The following is a 16,463-nucleotide window of genomic DNA, read 5'->3' on the forward strand; positions in this document are numbered from 1 at the left end:
ATCCAAGTTTCTCTTGGAAAAATGGCTACACAAGGGGAAAGATTGACAATACATTGTCTTTGAAGAAACACGAAAGGAACCTGCTCATTGATCAAATTTATGTGGATGACATCATATTTGGAGCTACAGCTAACCCATTATGTGAAGATTTTCTAAACTCATGGGAAGTGAGTTTGAAATGAGTACGATGGGGGAACTAAATGTCTTCCTGGGTTTTCAAGTGAAGCAATCCATAAAGGGAACATGTATCAGTCAGAAATGCATCAAAGAACTCTTGAAAAGGTTTGACATGGAAGCATGGGAATCATTGGATCTATACTCTACCTTACTGCCAGCAGGCCAGACATTGTATTTGGTGTGAGATTATGTGCAAGGTTCCAATCAAATTCTAAGGAATCTCATCTGAAGGGTGCTAAGAGAATTGTGAGATATTTTAAGGGCACACAGAACCTGGTTCTGTACTATTCTTCATGAGACAATTTCAACCTTATTGGTTATGATGATGCTGATTATGTAGGCTATCTAGTGGACAGGAAAAGCACATCTGGAATGGTTCATTTCCTTGGATCATGTTTTATCTCATGGGGTACAAGAAAACAAAACTCAGTAGCTCTCTCAACAGCTGAAAGAGAATATGTTGCAGCTGCCACGTGATGTGCTCATTCACTGTGGACCAAGCGACAATGTGGAAAATAGTCTTATTTGTATAAGATTTTGTTGCACAAGAGTATTAAATTGCATATATATTCACCAAAGCTCTAAGCAGGGAACACTTTGAGAAACAAGATGGCATTGGGATTACCTAAACCTAATTAAGAACTTGGTTCTGCTGACATGACTATGATAGTCACACTAAGGTAAAATTGGCTAAAGTGTTTTCTGACCAGGCCTAACTTACATCTATACCGTTGCAGGTAAACACGCATGATGATCATAAAAGCTAAAGGTACAATGTTGAACTTCGGAGGAGAGCAGCAAAAACCCTTTTACAAAAACAAGTCAGGAACCTGGTTCCTATACCACATGTTAGTAGTAATGTATTTTTCGCATGCTTGTTCAAAGAAAAAGGATATAAAAATCAATTCAACTTCCACATTATCCGACTTTTCAGACTAGCAATTATAAACCATTGTCTCCCTCTGCATCACTTTAATTTTTCCTTCAGAATTCTCTATCACTTCTCTCACCATGGCCAACGAATAATCATCATTTTCTCTTGCCATAAACATAACCCCCACATCTCCTCCTCCCTTAACACCATCACCAGAAACCCACTTTTTCACTATCCCTGATACTACTGTACCCATACCGGTTTCCTCCTCATCTCCAGTCACCTCTACTCATCCATCAAACCCTGTCTCACTTACATGTGTTGCAAACCTTACTTCTCCTCTGTTCTTGAATCTCAGGGGGAAGAAACTCCATTCTTAGGGGATGAAAGGACTCTGGTGCTTTTTGAGTCTCCGGTTCATGACACCGTCACAGGAGAACTTGTTGAAGAACCTGATTCTCTTTAGGTGAAACAAACTAAGTGGTTGTACAAGAAAGAGGCTTTTGAGTCTGCCTTGCAGAAGAGTAAGCAGAGTATTAAGAAATAGGGGGAAGTTGTGATTGATAAACACATTTCCAGTCGTTGAGGTTGATAAATATGTTGTGGAGGAACCTAGTTCCTTAGTAAAAAAATCTACAAAAGTTTGTGGTTGAGAAAGATTTGATTTGAAAAGTGCCATTGTGGCTGTTGCAAGCAAGAATGAGAAGTTTGTTGAAATGTCTAGAAAATAAAAGTGGGAAACTGTGGGAGGATCTGGTTCAATAAAGACCATTCCAAGCGATAGTGCCCTTGGGCAGGTGTGAGCACCTAGAAAAGTCTTGTGGGGTTGGACTTTTGCTCGGCAATCTAGGATATGGCAGATATGAGACAAGTTCTTGACTTAGGCAACTAGTGGAGAACCTACGGGAGAAACTACTTGACTAACAGTTGTCTGCAACTGCCCGCATGGACCTAGCTCTCAAAACCATTGTTGCCTCCTCTTCCAAGCCTCCCTCTTCTAGTGCTCCCTAGGATCCTCTTAGTAGCCAGTTATCTTTTGCTCTGATGAGTTTGTGGCTATTGTTTTTCTTTTTTGTTTGTCTTTTTGATGGCATGTTGGATCTCACCATTGTTGTTCTTATTGAAACAGTCAAATTTCTTCTCAATAAAACAACTCTTCTTTTGCTTGTACAATGTTTATTTTCCCTTTTGCTTCTCTTTTCTATCATGGTTATGTGCACATATGTGGCATGAGTTAGCTTTGTTGGACTTCTTTATGCCTTTTTGTTCAACTGTGCCTTTTTTGTTAATGCCAAAAGGGGGAAGAATCGAGTGAATCGAGTCAGGGAGAACATATGTCAGGGATAAGAATAGAGTCGGGGGAACATATACATATGCAGTTGTTGGTACCTTATCTGGTTCAGTCAAATAGTTATCAATGTTAAAAATTTGTCATCATTAAAAATGGGGAAATTGATGGGTTAAGGTCTTTTAATCTATGTTTCGATGATCTAACAAACATTCTGTATGGAACCAAATAAAAAACCAAGAATGATAGTAAAAAGTTAGAGGGAACATATGAGGAAACATGTGTAAGTAAGGGAAAAAAGTTAGGAGGAACCTATGGTATCCAATTATTCAATCTGGATCTCTGAAATCTAACTTCTCGTATTCAATGCTAAGTTTTTTATCATCAAAACGGGGGGGGGAATAGGTTTTCAATATCTTTGTCTTATGTTTTGATGATCTAACAAACTTAATGTCAAGAACCAGATAGGGAACCTGACTCACTTGGATTACACTACATCTAACGGATTCCGGCCAAATGTGAACTTGCTACAGCTTCAGGAGGTAGGAAAGCTTCAGAAGATAGGAACCTAGAAAAGGACCTAATACTCTTGTGGGTTCCTCACGGTAGTACAAAGTCAATTGGACACAGCTAGAAACGAAGATTCTACCGCACAACACTGTTTCTAGCGCCCACTCATTCTCTGATTAACTAAAGTACAATGATTCAAGTTACTCAACTCAAGACAATCTGGGCAGTGTGCACAAGTACCAGATCAGGAACCTGATCCCTTGGTGTTTCCCTGACAGAAGTACAAGTCAACTATACAGCTGGAACCCAACTGCAAAAAGTGACTGTCCACAACTGTACAAAGAGGAACACAACAGGGACCTGGTCCCTTAGGATTCTCTAACAGAAGTACAAGTCAACTATACAACTGAAACGCAACTGAGTGACTATCTGCAACTGTACAAAGAGGAACACAACAGGGACCTGGTCTTTTAGGGTTCTCTAAAGAAAGTACAAGTCAACTATAACTGGAAAGTAATTGCAGAAAATGACTGCCTGCAATAGTGCAACAGACAGTGCAACAGCCACTTCCCATTGAGATTGGACATCACTAAGGATGTCTTGTGTAGTATAAACCTTATGCAAGGCATAAGATTCAGGTTCAACACTTGCAAAATCAGAAAACGAAAATATTCTCTCAAGTGCTCAAGAACCTCTCTCAAGAACAAAGCTGCTACAAACTCAAGGACTTGATCCAAGATCGAAGATATCTTAAGTCCTTAGATTTGTTGAGTCTTTATTATTTGTTCTTCATTATAACTTCTATCCGGCTTTCTTAGAAGCGTTGATTAGGTTGAGTCATAAGCAAAAGCCTTTATAACCATAGTGTGACAAAGTGGCTAGTGGTGGAAACATCACAAGTTAGTCAAAGCCTTTATAACCGTAGTGTGACAAAGTGGCCTGTGGTGGAAATACCAAAAGTTAGTCAAATTCTTTATAACTAGGATAGTTATAGAGTGTCTTGTGATGAGTGCATCACAAGTTAGTTGAAGTCTTTGCAATAGGGTTATTGTAAAGTGGCTTGTAATAGGGAGATTGCAAGTTAGTGAAGTTAAAAGCCTACAAGTGTAGGTCGTGGTTTTTTGATCCCCTTGTGTGGGATTTTTCCACATAAAAATCCTCTGTCTTATTTACATTCAGCTTTACCAGCAGAACCCAATAAAGGACCAGGCAATCTACTATTTGATGGACTCACACAAACTTAGCACTGTACCAAACTGATATAGGACCAGATCGTTATACAGTTTGGTTCATCAGTATTTTCAGAGGAAACAGATAGAGAACCTGGTTCTCTATACAGTCTGGTGGACACACAATAACTAACAGCTTGTGTGTGGACTAGGTCCAGACAAGTACAGCAGGATTCAAAGTTTTACCACTGCTAAGGAGATATGGGACAATCTACAAGTGGCCCATGAAGGAACTCCTCAAGTAAAGAGATCAAGAGAAACACTGTTGTATTCTCAATATGAGAATTTCACCATGAAGGAAGGAGAAACTATCCAGGAGATGTACACAAGGTTCACAACACCAACAAATAAACTTAAATCTCTTGGAAGAATTATCCTTGAAGAAAACAAGGTTGAGAAAATCTTGACAAGGGTCATACTAGTAACTTGGGAAAGCAAAATCACTGATATTCAGGAATCAAAGAACATTGCTACTCTCAAGTTGGATGAGCTAATTGGAAATCTCACTACCTATGAACTGAGAAGGTAAACCATGAAAATGGATGCATCCAAGAAGAAAAGGAGCCTGGCTCTCAGAATAGCTGAAGGTGCAGATCTAGAGGATGATGAAATGGCCATGATCACAAGGGATTTCAAGAATTACCGGATGAGAGGAAAGGGTTCTTCAAGAGGTACAACCTTCAACAAACCAAAGGCTCCTGAGAAACAGACCAACGAGGGCTACTACAAATGTGGCAAGACTGAACATATGATCAAGAATTGTCCTCCGTGGGAAATCAAATGAAGAAGGAAAGGTATGAACGAAGAAACGAGAAGAAGGAATAGGTTCAACCCAAAAGGAACAAAGGATCAACAAAGGCTATGGTTGATGCTTGGGGAGAAACCTCAAATGAGGATTCAGAAGATGAAGCTGGAGATGAACATTCACTTATGGCCATTGGAGAATCAGATGATGAATAAGAGGTCCAAGTGAAGGGAAGTAGTCAAATATGGTACATGGATAGTGGCTGCTCAAAGCATATGACTGGAAGCAATAACCAGTTCCTTTCACTTGAGGATCTAAAAGGAGGTAATGTCTCATTTGGAAATGGGAAGAAAGGCGAGATCATTGGGGTTGGAAAGGTAGATAAGACAGACTCACATTCCATTGAGAATGTATACTTGATAGATAGCTTGAAATATAGCCTAATCAGTATATCACAACTGTGTGACAGAGGTAACCTGGTAGCATTCACCTCTACCAAATGTTTTGTGATAAATCTTACCACTGACAAGATTGTTTTGTAGGGAAAAAGAGTTAACAACATTTACATTGTAGATTTGTCCACTCTTTCAGAAAATAAACTCACTTGCTTGAGTGTGTTGGACAGTGATCCCCTCCTGTGGCACAAAAGACTTGGTCATGCAAGTCTGAATCAACTCAACAAATTAGTCTCCAAGGACCTGGTGATAGGGTTACCTAACATCAAGTTCAAGGAAGATAAAGTTTGTAAGGCCTGTGCAAGGGGGAAGCATGTAAGATCATCCTTTAAAAGCAAGAAAATGGTAAGCACAACTAGGACGATGGAACTGGTTCATATGGATCTCTATGGTCCAATGAGAACGTTGAACAGAGGTGGTAAGAAATATGTGATGGTACTTGTTGATGATTATTCTAGGTTTACCTGGGTACTGTTTTTAACTTCTAAGGATGAAGCATTTGATATGTTTCCTGCCTTTGTTAGAAAAACTCAGAAACAACTAGGTAATCAACTTGCATCAAATGCTTTGTGCACAATAATGGAAAGGACTCCCTAGGTAAGTTTGATCCCAGAAGTGATGAGGGAGTATTCTTGGGATATTCTTCATATAGAAAAGCTTATAAAGTGTATAACAAAAGAACTTTGTGTGTAGAAGAAAGTGTATATGTAGTTTTTTTATGAAACTAACATTCTTTCTGAGAGACAGGAACATGAAGATGAAGCTATTGGGCTGGTAAAAGAATTGAGCGAAGACACAGCTCAAGCTGAAGATGCACCAAAAGAAGGAATAGGTGATGGAACGGGTTCTTTCATCCAGGCAACCTGACAAGGGGAATTAAACAAAGAAGAACTAAAACCAATCCCCTAATGGAACCTGTCCATGAGCCTGTTCCTCAGCAACAGAACATGGGAGAAACATCAAACAGAAGCCAGTTGGTTGTGAAACCTTACAAGTATCAAAGTTCTCATCCCATTGAGAACATAATTACTGATCCAACATTTGGAGTTAAAACTAGATCACAATTAAAGATCTTTGTGCTTTTGATGCTTTCTTATCTCTTATTGAACCTAAAAATGTTGTCGAGGCTTTGCAGGATGCAGATTGGGTAAATGCAATGCAAGATGAACTTAATCAGTTTGAGAGAAGTCAAGTTTGGCATCTAGTTCCAAGGCCCAAGGACAGATCAGTAATTGGCACTAAATGGGTCTTCAGAAACAAGCTTGATGAAGATGTAACAGTTACAAGGAACAAGGCAAGATTGGTGGTCCAAGGCTATAGCCAAGAGGAGGGCATAGATTATAATGAGACATTTGCTCCAGTTGCAAGACTGGAGGCAATAAGACTCCTCATAGCTTTTGCAGCACACATGGAATTCACTCTTCACCAGATAGATGACAAAAGTGCTTTCCTGATTGGCTACCTAAAAGAAGAAGTGTTTGTCAAACAACCTCCAAGGTTTGAGAGCAAAGAGTATCCGAATGTGTACAAATTATACAAGGCTCTCTATGGACTCAAGTAGGCTCCTAGAGCATGGTATGAACGACTGTCCAAATTCCTGGTTGAACATGGCTACAAGAGAGGTAAAATTGACAGTACTGTATTCCTGAGGGAAAAAGGTAAGGATCTTCTTGTAGTACAAATATATGTTGATGACATAATATTTGGGGCAACCACTGACAAACTAAGTAAGGACTTTGCCAAATTAATGGGGAGTGAGTTTGAAATGAGTATGATGGGTGAGCGTAACTTTTTCTTAGTCTTACAGATCAAACAAAACCCAAATGGAACCATGATCCATCAATAGAAATATGCAAAAGAGTTTATTAAGAAGTTCAAAATGGATGAATCAAAGGAAATAGACACACCCATTGCAACAGCTACTAAATTAGATATAGATGAACCTGGTTCATCTGATGATCAGAAGTTGTATAGGGGTATGATTGGTTCACTTTTGTACCTTACTGCTAGCAGACTTGACATAGTTTTCAGTGTAGGGCTTTGTGCTCGTTTTCAGGCAAATCCTAAGGAATCTCACTTGACTGATGTCAAGAGGACACTGAGATATTTGAAAGGCAATACTGATCTTTGTCTTTGGTATCCAAAAAGTAGTAACTTTAATCTAGTGGGATATGCTGATGATGGATATGCACGTTTCCTTGTGGATAGGAAGAGCACCTCAGGTGTGGATCATTTTCTTGGTTCATGTCTTGTATCATGGGCCACTAAAAAGCATATTTCAGTGGCCTTATCCACTGCTGAGGCTGAATATGTTGTTGCTGCCTCTTGTTGTGCTCAATTGTTGTGGATCACACAACAGCTGATAGATTTTGGCATTTAAGTTGGTTGCATTCCTATCTTTTGTGATAACACTAGTGTTATAAGTATGACAAAGAACCTAGTTAATCATAAGAGGACTAAGCACATAGATGTTAGACATCACTTCTTAAGGGACAACTATGAGAAAGGATTGATTACTATAGAATTCTATGCTACTAATAAATAAATTGCTGACATCTTTACTAAAGCACTGAGTAGAGAAAGCTTTAAAAGGAATAGGTTAGAATTAGGGATGATTAAGATCACCTAATGGGACCAACTTAGAATGCACAATGAAAAAAATTATGAAAAAGGGAAAAAATTGAAAAACAAATTTGGCTAGTAATCTGGAACTTGTGAAAATATCTAGATTAATTTTTACTCAACTTCTTACTGTAAATAGTATAATCCTATGACATGTGTTAATATGACTCACTTATCTCTAACAAAATTTTCTCTATTGTAGTAAATTGAAGCATGATCAAGAGAATTCTAAATGAAGAACCTGGTTCATCAGTATTGGTACATTTTAATGACAAGGTATGTTTTCTATACTCTGCAGAATTAGAAATATAAATATTTAAATCATGAGCAGAGTCCTACCATTGTTCAACACATTAGAAAATTCTATCCGTTTGTTTTTTAACCAGTTCCGTCCTTATTAGAATTCTCACCACAAAAAATGCCTAAAATCTAAGGAAGCCTAACTGCTCGTTCAACCTGCAATTTCATGTTGATTAGACCTCTAATTGACTGCTAAAGCTACCCGTTATCCATTAAATGACTCTTTCTCTTTAAATACCCATTATTACCTTCTGCCACCCTCATTATTTTAAACCGTCAAAAATCCTCTTTCACTCTAAATTGTTTTCTTCTCCAAAAGCATAATTCCCAAACTCTCTCAAGTCATCAGCTACAATGTCGAACCCTTAAGATAACTCAGGGACTCCTCCACTACCATCCCCTTCTGGTTCCTCCACACCTCCTCCACCCAGTACAAACCCCTAGCCTAAGAAAAGACATGTTAAAATGCTAGCACAAAAAATTGTAACCATGGGTGAATTGTCAAATAAATTAAACGCACAATTGAAGGCTGCCCAAGCCCAAAATTCTGAGAACTGAGACGATTCATTCAAATCTGCGAGTGAGGGGGAAGAACCTGGGTCTTCTGACTCTAAGAAGACTCAAAACTCCCCTTCTAAGGTAAGTTCTGCTTTGGCTGAAAATTTAGAAAATAGGTTTGTTTTGGTTGGACCTGTTAGGGATGTAGAAATGCCTAAATTGGGAAGGAGTGGAGGTAAAAAGAATATTGAAAAAGAAAAAGAGAGAGAGGGTGTATGTGGTGATGTGAAGGGAAAAAGGAAAAGGAGTGGCTGGTTCTTCACCTACTTTTAAATTGCCGTTACAAGCTATTTGTGGGGTTGTACATGCAACTGTGGAAGAAAGTGGCAAGAAGTCAGGGGAAAGTGGTTCTGGGGAGGCTGTTGAAGGGTTTGTTAATCTAAGTTCACTGGCAGATGAACCTGGTTCATCTAAAAAAGAGATCCTAGCAGACCTTATAAAGAAAGTATGTGCCAGTTTTGATCCAAAGAAAAGGAGAACTCCCACATCAAAAGCCCCCACTGCTGCTAAACCTTCCAAAAAACGAAAGGCTTCCTCCCCAACAACTACTAAAACTCCCTTGCCAAAGGGAAGAGCCACAAGAAGCAGGGTGAAACAGAGTGAGAGTGAGCTACAACAGGCTTTGGCTGAAAGTAAGAAGAAGAGGATGAAGAAAGGAAAAGGTAAGGTTGCAGAGTCCTCTGAAGCTATTGATGTTGAGGAGATAGAACAAGTCCATCAAGAGGACCATACAATAGTGGAGGTTCAGACCCCCAAGCCTTAGGAATTCTAGCCTTTATCTCATGAACCTGTCTAGTACTTTCAGTGACCCGGATTAGGGATTTTTCTTTCTTTTTGCTCATGTTTTGAATATTTTTGCTTTCTGGTTATGGATTGTGGTAGCAACATATTTTCTATCAATAATATCTACTAATTTTGCTCTTGTTGAATGTTAATATTTCCTTGATAATTTAAATATGTTTGCTTGATTACTGATGATTAATCCATGATTGCACTTGCAGTTGCCCCAGTGGCCATGAGTACTTATTAAAATCTGGGACTCACACTTTGTTTATGCAACTTTTCGATGATGCCAAAAGGGGGAAGAGATAGTGTGCTTGACATATTCTGAATAAGTGATATTTATAACCTAATTAATATGGTCCTTGATGATAAATGAATTTTTCTAAACTTTGTATTGATGCTATAAGTGAGTAAAAGGCACAGAGTTTGTCATCATTAAAAAGGGAAAATTTGTTGGCCCAAGTAAATGTGAAGTTTTGAAGACTGACAAAAGAACTCAGACATGGACCAGGTCCATCTTGTGAAGCATAGTCGTGATCAACCCAAACATGTGAGATGCACGTAAAGGAGATAAATCTAACTTATCATAAGTAATATCTCCTGATCTGATCGAAAATATTGCATATTGGATAAGGAGATAAAGACTCCTTACACGAAGAGAACACGGTTTATGAAGAGGATAGAGTTAGAGTATGAGATCAACTAGAACTCTTCTACCATAGAAGAGTAGCATTTGTATCCTAGTCAATCTCTAATTACTAACCCCTTAAATATCAATGTTGTTCTCCTTTACAGGTAATGCACATGAGCATAAGTTAAACGTGAATTGAGAGCAAAATAGCAAGGCAATTTTGCAAACAATTTATGTGTGATTCAAGCTTGCAATCCTGAAGCTACTTGAACCAGATAGAAGAACCAGTTCCAAGTGTCTATCTTTTATTCTAGTTCAATTGTAGTAGGTGATTTTACATTGTACCTTTCAACTTTTATAGAAGCAATTGTATTAGGTACTTAGAGTGTTCAAGTTAGAGTTAACTTGAAGTTGTCGCAATAGTTGAGGCTGTGTGCCACAACGGGATTTGAGTTAATCCTAGGTTTACAAAAGCGTTTTTGTAAATGCAGTTTTTGGCTCAGTGATTTTAGTGGAAGTTTGGAAAAATCCTACTGAGTAGTAGGTCGTGGTTTTTTCACCTTTTGAGCCAGGTGTTTTCCACGTAAAAATCTCTTTGTTTTTCATTTTTTTTTACTTATTATTCCGCAAACAGTAGTAGTTGGAACACATAGAAGAACCAGGTCTTTCTATAATCAAGTTAAGCAAAAACTGGATACCACACAAATCACCCCCCTCTTGTGTGGTATTGAAGTATAAAACATTACCTTTCTATCAAGGGTTATGTCCTCGAAAATTTGAAGTCACGCCATGTCCTGTCTGAAGACAAGAGTTCTTATTGATGCTGTAAACTCCACAAAGTTTGTTAGCATTTGGGGTAAAGGAGCAGAATTGAGAATTCTCATTAAAGTACATTATTTATGATAAGAAATACTTACACACAAGAGAGCCACAAACAGAATACAAACAGTGCTGCAACCATGATACCAACACAATTATAACAAACAGAGATTTTCTGCTTAGTAATTAAAATTAGTCATAAAACTTTGCGACTAGACAAAGAGGAATCTTCTTGTGCATAGTGAGACCTGGCAAAGTATTGGTATCAATATCTTGTTTCACCATTCCAAAAGGCAGTTCCCAATCAAATGCATAAAGAAGATTGGCAAGTGCAAGCTCCACTGTTGCTACTCCTAGTGAAATCCCAGGACACCCTCTTCTACCACCTCCAAATGGAACCATTTCAAATTCCACTGACTTGTAGTCGACGTCGATATCGTTGCTGGTTACACTACTGCAGAATCTCTCAGGAATGAACTCCTCTGGATTTTTCCAACATTCAGGATCTCTACCTATGGACCATGCATTGAAGAAAACCAGAGTATTTGGTTGAATTTCATATCCATCTATGTTGCACTTTTCAATGGTTTCTCTAGGCAAAAGAAGAGGAGCTGGTGGATATAATCTCAATGTCTCCTTTATCACTGCCTTGAGATAGGGAAGCTTTTGGATATCATCTTCATCTACTCTTCCTTTTTTACCAACCAATTCTCTTATATTCTCTTGTAATTTTTTCATTGCCTTTGGCTCCTTCATCAAAGCTGTCATTGCCCATACTACTGCAGCTGCGGTCGTGTCCGTTCCAGCAATAAATACATCCTGAATTGTATACATTGGTTAAACTATATATGTATCATCAAAGTTTAAGAATGTAAATTAAACAAGACTTTTAAATACCATAGCATCTGAATCTTGCGGTCTTAAATATGTCGTGTAAGTCACTAAGCATAAATGAAAACTTTGAAAGTTAAAACCTACTAAATATAGAAATGTGTCATTCTTTTTTGAACAGATTAAAACAGAAAGCAAGACACATAAATTAAAAAAGAGGGAGTAACTACCATTAGCACTGCTTTGATATGATCCCAAGTGAGAATCAAAGATGATGACAATGTTTGATCTCGCAAGACAATTAAGGTATCAAGAATATCACCATCCATTGATTTTGGCCTAGTTGGGCTGAGGTGCTCCTCAATGAGTTCTTGATAGAATAAGTCCAATTCATTGTAAATCTTTTCAAGTCTAGCACCCTTTCCATTGACTTTATCAACCCAACCAAAAATTGGGAAAAAATCAGAGACAAAAAAATCTCCAAGCACAGCTTCTGCATCACGTAGAAGTTTGTGAAACCTCCTCTTTTCATCACCTTTCTCATCATATCTCTTTCCAAATCCAACTCTACAAATCATACTGCTTGATAAAGACAATATAATCTCACTAAGATTAACCAATTTCGACGATAAAGCAAGTTCTTTTGACATGATCGATCATCCTGGACACTTCATCTGCACGAATTGGACGAAAAGATTGCACCTTTTTGGTGTTAAACAGATGCATGACACAAATTTTTCTTATTTCCCTCCAATAAGCACCATAAGATGAGAAGCTAACATCCAAGCCGTTATACGATAATTTTTGTAGGCCAAGAAATGATGGTTTGCCAGAACATGCAATGTCATGAGTTTTCATGGCTTCTTTAGCAATTCTTGCTGATGAAATTACTACTACTTGAGAAAAACCAAGTTTCATGGACATTAAGGGACCATATTTGTTTGAAAGTTGCCATAGGTATTTATGAAGGGATTCTTTATCTAATTGATGTAAGTTTCCTACAAGTGGAAGTCCAGGGGGACCTGGTGGATGATTATGTGCCTTGACTCCAACTTTTTTGAAGTTTTTTAAAAGGAAAATTACAAGTGCAGGTATAGCTATTAGGAAGAGGAACAACATTTCTGTTTTCCTTTATTGTTTTTTCAATGAATTCTCTCAATGAACATTGGGATAATATATAAAAAAACCCTCGACTTGTCTCGAGTTTCCGATTGAACACTAAATTTTGCGGCTCTCATACGGCCACTTAGTGTATCTTACCACCAATCACATTTTTCCACGTATTTTTTCCTTTTCATACTTTGTTATTTTCTTTTGCAATTTTTACAACGTCTTTTATCGATATATTTTCTTTTTCTTCTTTCATTTTCTTAATTCTTCCCTTAGCTTATAAGTTATATGTAAGGGTGGGCATAGTTTGGGCAAACCCGAAATCCGAATTTTTTGAATTTTTTGTTTGGATTTTCGGATTACGGATTGAATTTTGGATTTAATTTCTAAAATTGTTGGATTTCGGATTGGATATTGGATTTAATATTTCAAATTTTTGGATATCCGAAATTCTTATGCTCTATATATTTAGTTCATTATCCTTATGGCAATAGTAATAAATTCAATACCCTACCCATTATATATTATCTCATATATTAAATATTAACTACTAAGTTACGGTGAGAATACTTTCTATTGGACATGATTTTACTATTTCTACTTTTTATCTACATTATTAATGTCTCTATTGTATTTTTTTGATAATAAGTTCATTACTTGAATACTTCATTTGTATGATTGCGATGCAAGCGCGGAACTTTTCAGGCAATTTAACATGAGTACTTCATTTGGATATTCATTTTTATAAAAAGAAGAAACATCTCAACTTATAAGCTAAAAACGGAAAATTCAAAATATCCAAACTAATTAATCCGAAACAAAATTTTAAAAATACGATCTAACCTGAACTTATTTTGATTGGATTTGGATCATTATTTTTTCAAATCAAAAATCCAAACCAAAATTTTCATATGCAATCCAAACTGCCCGAACACCCACCCTAATTATATGTCGTCTTTATCTCAGTGGAAGGATGGAAATCATCTCCAAAATGAGAACAAACACCCAGCAAGATCTCGGTTTTCCTTTAGATAACCACAAATATTCACACCACAAGAATCAAACCCAAGAGAAGACAAAATATTTGAGGAAATTTTTGCGTCAAACTAAAAGCTTGGGTAACGTAAAGGAAGTGTCTGAGAATTATTTTTTTCTGGGTTCAAAAGGTAGTATTTATGGATACTACAAAATTTAGGTGTTCAACTAAAAATTTGATATAACTACAAAAAGATTTTTACGTATTATCTAAAACACATTAATTAGATACTAACGAATTGAAGAATAATATTATACTGCGCCGAAAATTTCCTTTTATCTTATAAACTCTACAGGCGATCAATTGTCGTTACAAAAATAGGACGAAGGTACAAATGCATAACTTGAAAATGTGGCAACAATAAACAATATACCAGTTTATTCCTACGATGTGGGGCCTAAGGAGGGTAGTGTATACACAAACCCTTCTCTTCCCTTGTGAAGATAGAGAGGTTGTTTTCGATAAACTCCCGGCTCAAGAAAAGCATTTCTTAGCAGGTTTGAAAAGAAAAAACAGTTATGAAATTAAAGTCATATTGAGAGTAATGAAGACAACAATAATAACAACAACAAAATAACAAAGCAATAAAATAACTAAAGCAAGAAAAACAATATGTAGTAATAAAAATATAAGAATAAGATAATAAGGGAGAAAAAAATGATAATTGTATAGGTTAAAAATATGCTATGCTAAGTAACTGAATAAGAGAATGACGTGTGGAGCCGAAGACAGAGGATAGAAACCGAAGACAACTGTTCCATTTGTTACCAAAAAGAATGATGCTCATAAAGATACAATAAATGTTTGTCACCCGGTAGCATTTAATGGAAAATATTCTGCAGCATTTAGTACATTCACCGTTATAAAGAATTTGTCATTTATGATCACCGTTACACATTCTTCAATGGCCCTCAAAATTGACGTTAAAGAAGGACATGATCCTAGGACCTTGTTCCTTAGGTGCAGCTATAAATAGTGAGCTCTATTATAATTCTAAAGGACACGAATTTTCTGGCAAACTTATGCTATAATCTATTCAAAGCTCTATATAATTTTATCTTCTTACTTTTTGATTTCATTAGTACTGTTGTGCTTGGAAGCCTCGCTCCCAGAATTACTATTTCTGCTATTTCATCTTCATATCAAGGCTAAGTATTACATATTTCTTCAATTCTTTTATTATTTCAGGATCGAATTAATTCACTTGTCTATAAACTACGTATAAATTCAACTGTACTGTTTTACGGGTAAACACTTTGGCGTCCACCGTGAGGCCTAGACAGTCGTGTATTAAGTTGGTCATTGCCTCTTTTACTAACGTGTTTTGATTATTTGTTCCTAGCAAAAGATCATAGAAAATGGAAGATAATGGTGCTAACAACACACACAATTTCGAGGCCCAAGGAGACCATCCTTAATAGGAGAATTCAATCAGTGACATATGCAATGAGGGAAACGATGCTACGCCGGTCCATGGAAGGCGGTACCCGCGACATGTTCGGAAGGCGACTCCCGAGGATACTGAAGATGAGCATGTTGTTGAAGCAGTAAGGGTCCTGCAGTAGCACCGAGAGGTCATTCTAGGCCATCTCACACGGCAGGATAAGGTTATGGCAGAAATAAAGCAGGCGTTGTCAGGTGCTTCCAATAACGCAAATAGACGAGGACTAGTTCCTCCCGGTGTTCCCGCAAATCAAACAATGCAGAAGGCCGCCAATAAAATCCCCGAAGGGCGAGGTTGGCTCTGATGAGGCCGGGGGGAGTGGTTCCGGTCATAACAACGAGAGCAATCCCTTCAAAAGCGAGCTCAAGCAATTTATGAGGGAAGTGAACGCCTGCATGGACCAAATTTTGGGTGCACCACCGGTGCTAAAAAGGTCGGATTTAAAGAAGTATACTCAGTTGCCATACAAACCAAGCGCGGCACCATAATTGATTTCGAAGCGGTTTGAAATGCCTGACGTGCCGAAATATGATGGAACTTCAAACCCTCAGGAGCATATTACCACTTATACAATGGCGGTGAGGGGGAACGATTTAGCTCCCCACGAGATTGAATATGTTTTTCTAAAGAAATTCGGAGAGATTCTCACGAGGGGAGCCTTGACGTGGTATTTGGTGTTACCCGAGCATTCCATAGATTCCTTTGAGATGCTCACGGATTCTTTTATTAAGGCCCATGTCGGGGCTAGAAAGGTACAGTTCCGAAAGGCCGACATATTCATAATTGCACAAGGAGAGTCTGAGTTGCTATAGGAATTCGTCACCCGGTTCCAAAAGGAGAGGATGTTGATTCTGACTGTTCTGGATGAATGGGCGGCTAAAGAATTCACCAAGAGTCTGAATCTGAGAAGTTCTGATGCTTCTCAGAACTTGAAGGAAATCTTGATTGAGTTCCAAGCAATGACTTGGGCGGATGTTCACAATTGGTATGAGTCTAAGATAAGGATTGAAGATGATCAGATTGGCTTCCCGGTGTCGGCAAAAGGTAGGGA

General features: G+C 37.8%; 1 protein-coding gene across 1 annotated transcript; it reads right to left on the reverse strand.

Annotated features, from left to right (window-relative positions):
* Positions 1 to 11,029: 11,029 nt before the first annotated feature.
* On the reverse strand, positions 11,030 to 12,952 carry LOC104224549 (5-OH-xanthotoxin synthase-like). The gene is made up of 2 exons (XM_070162749.1): positions 12,053 to 12,952; positions 11,030 to 11,810 (listed from the first exon to the last, which is right to left on the reverse strand). Exons 1-2 carry the CDS (start codon positions 12,470 to 12,472, stop codon positions 11,184 to 11,186), a joined length of 1,047 nt encoding a protein of 348 aa, XP_070018850.1. The 5' UTR covers positions 12,473 to 12,952; the 3' UTR covers positions 11,030 to 11,183.
* Positions 12,953 to 16,463: the final 3,511 nt, after the last annotated feature.

This window comes from Nicotiana sylvestris, chromosome 11, assembly GCF_000393655.2.
Source record: "Nicotiana sylvestris chromosome 11, ASM39365v2, whole genome shotgun sequence".
NCBI lineage: Eukaryota > Viridiplantae > Streptophyta > Magnoliopsida > Solanales > Solanaceae > Nicotiana > Nicotiana sylvestris.

Coding starts and splice junctions, on each gene's coding strand:
- LOC104224549 (XM_070162749.1), bottom strand. CDS start 12,472: ATGTCAAAAGAACTTGCTTTATCGTCGAAATTGGTTAATCTTAGTGAG. Junction 11,811..12,052: donor ATATCAAAGCAGTGCTAATG/GTAGTTACTCCC, acceptor TATACAATTCAG/GATGTATTTATTGCTGGAAC.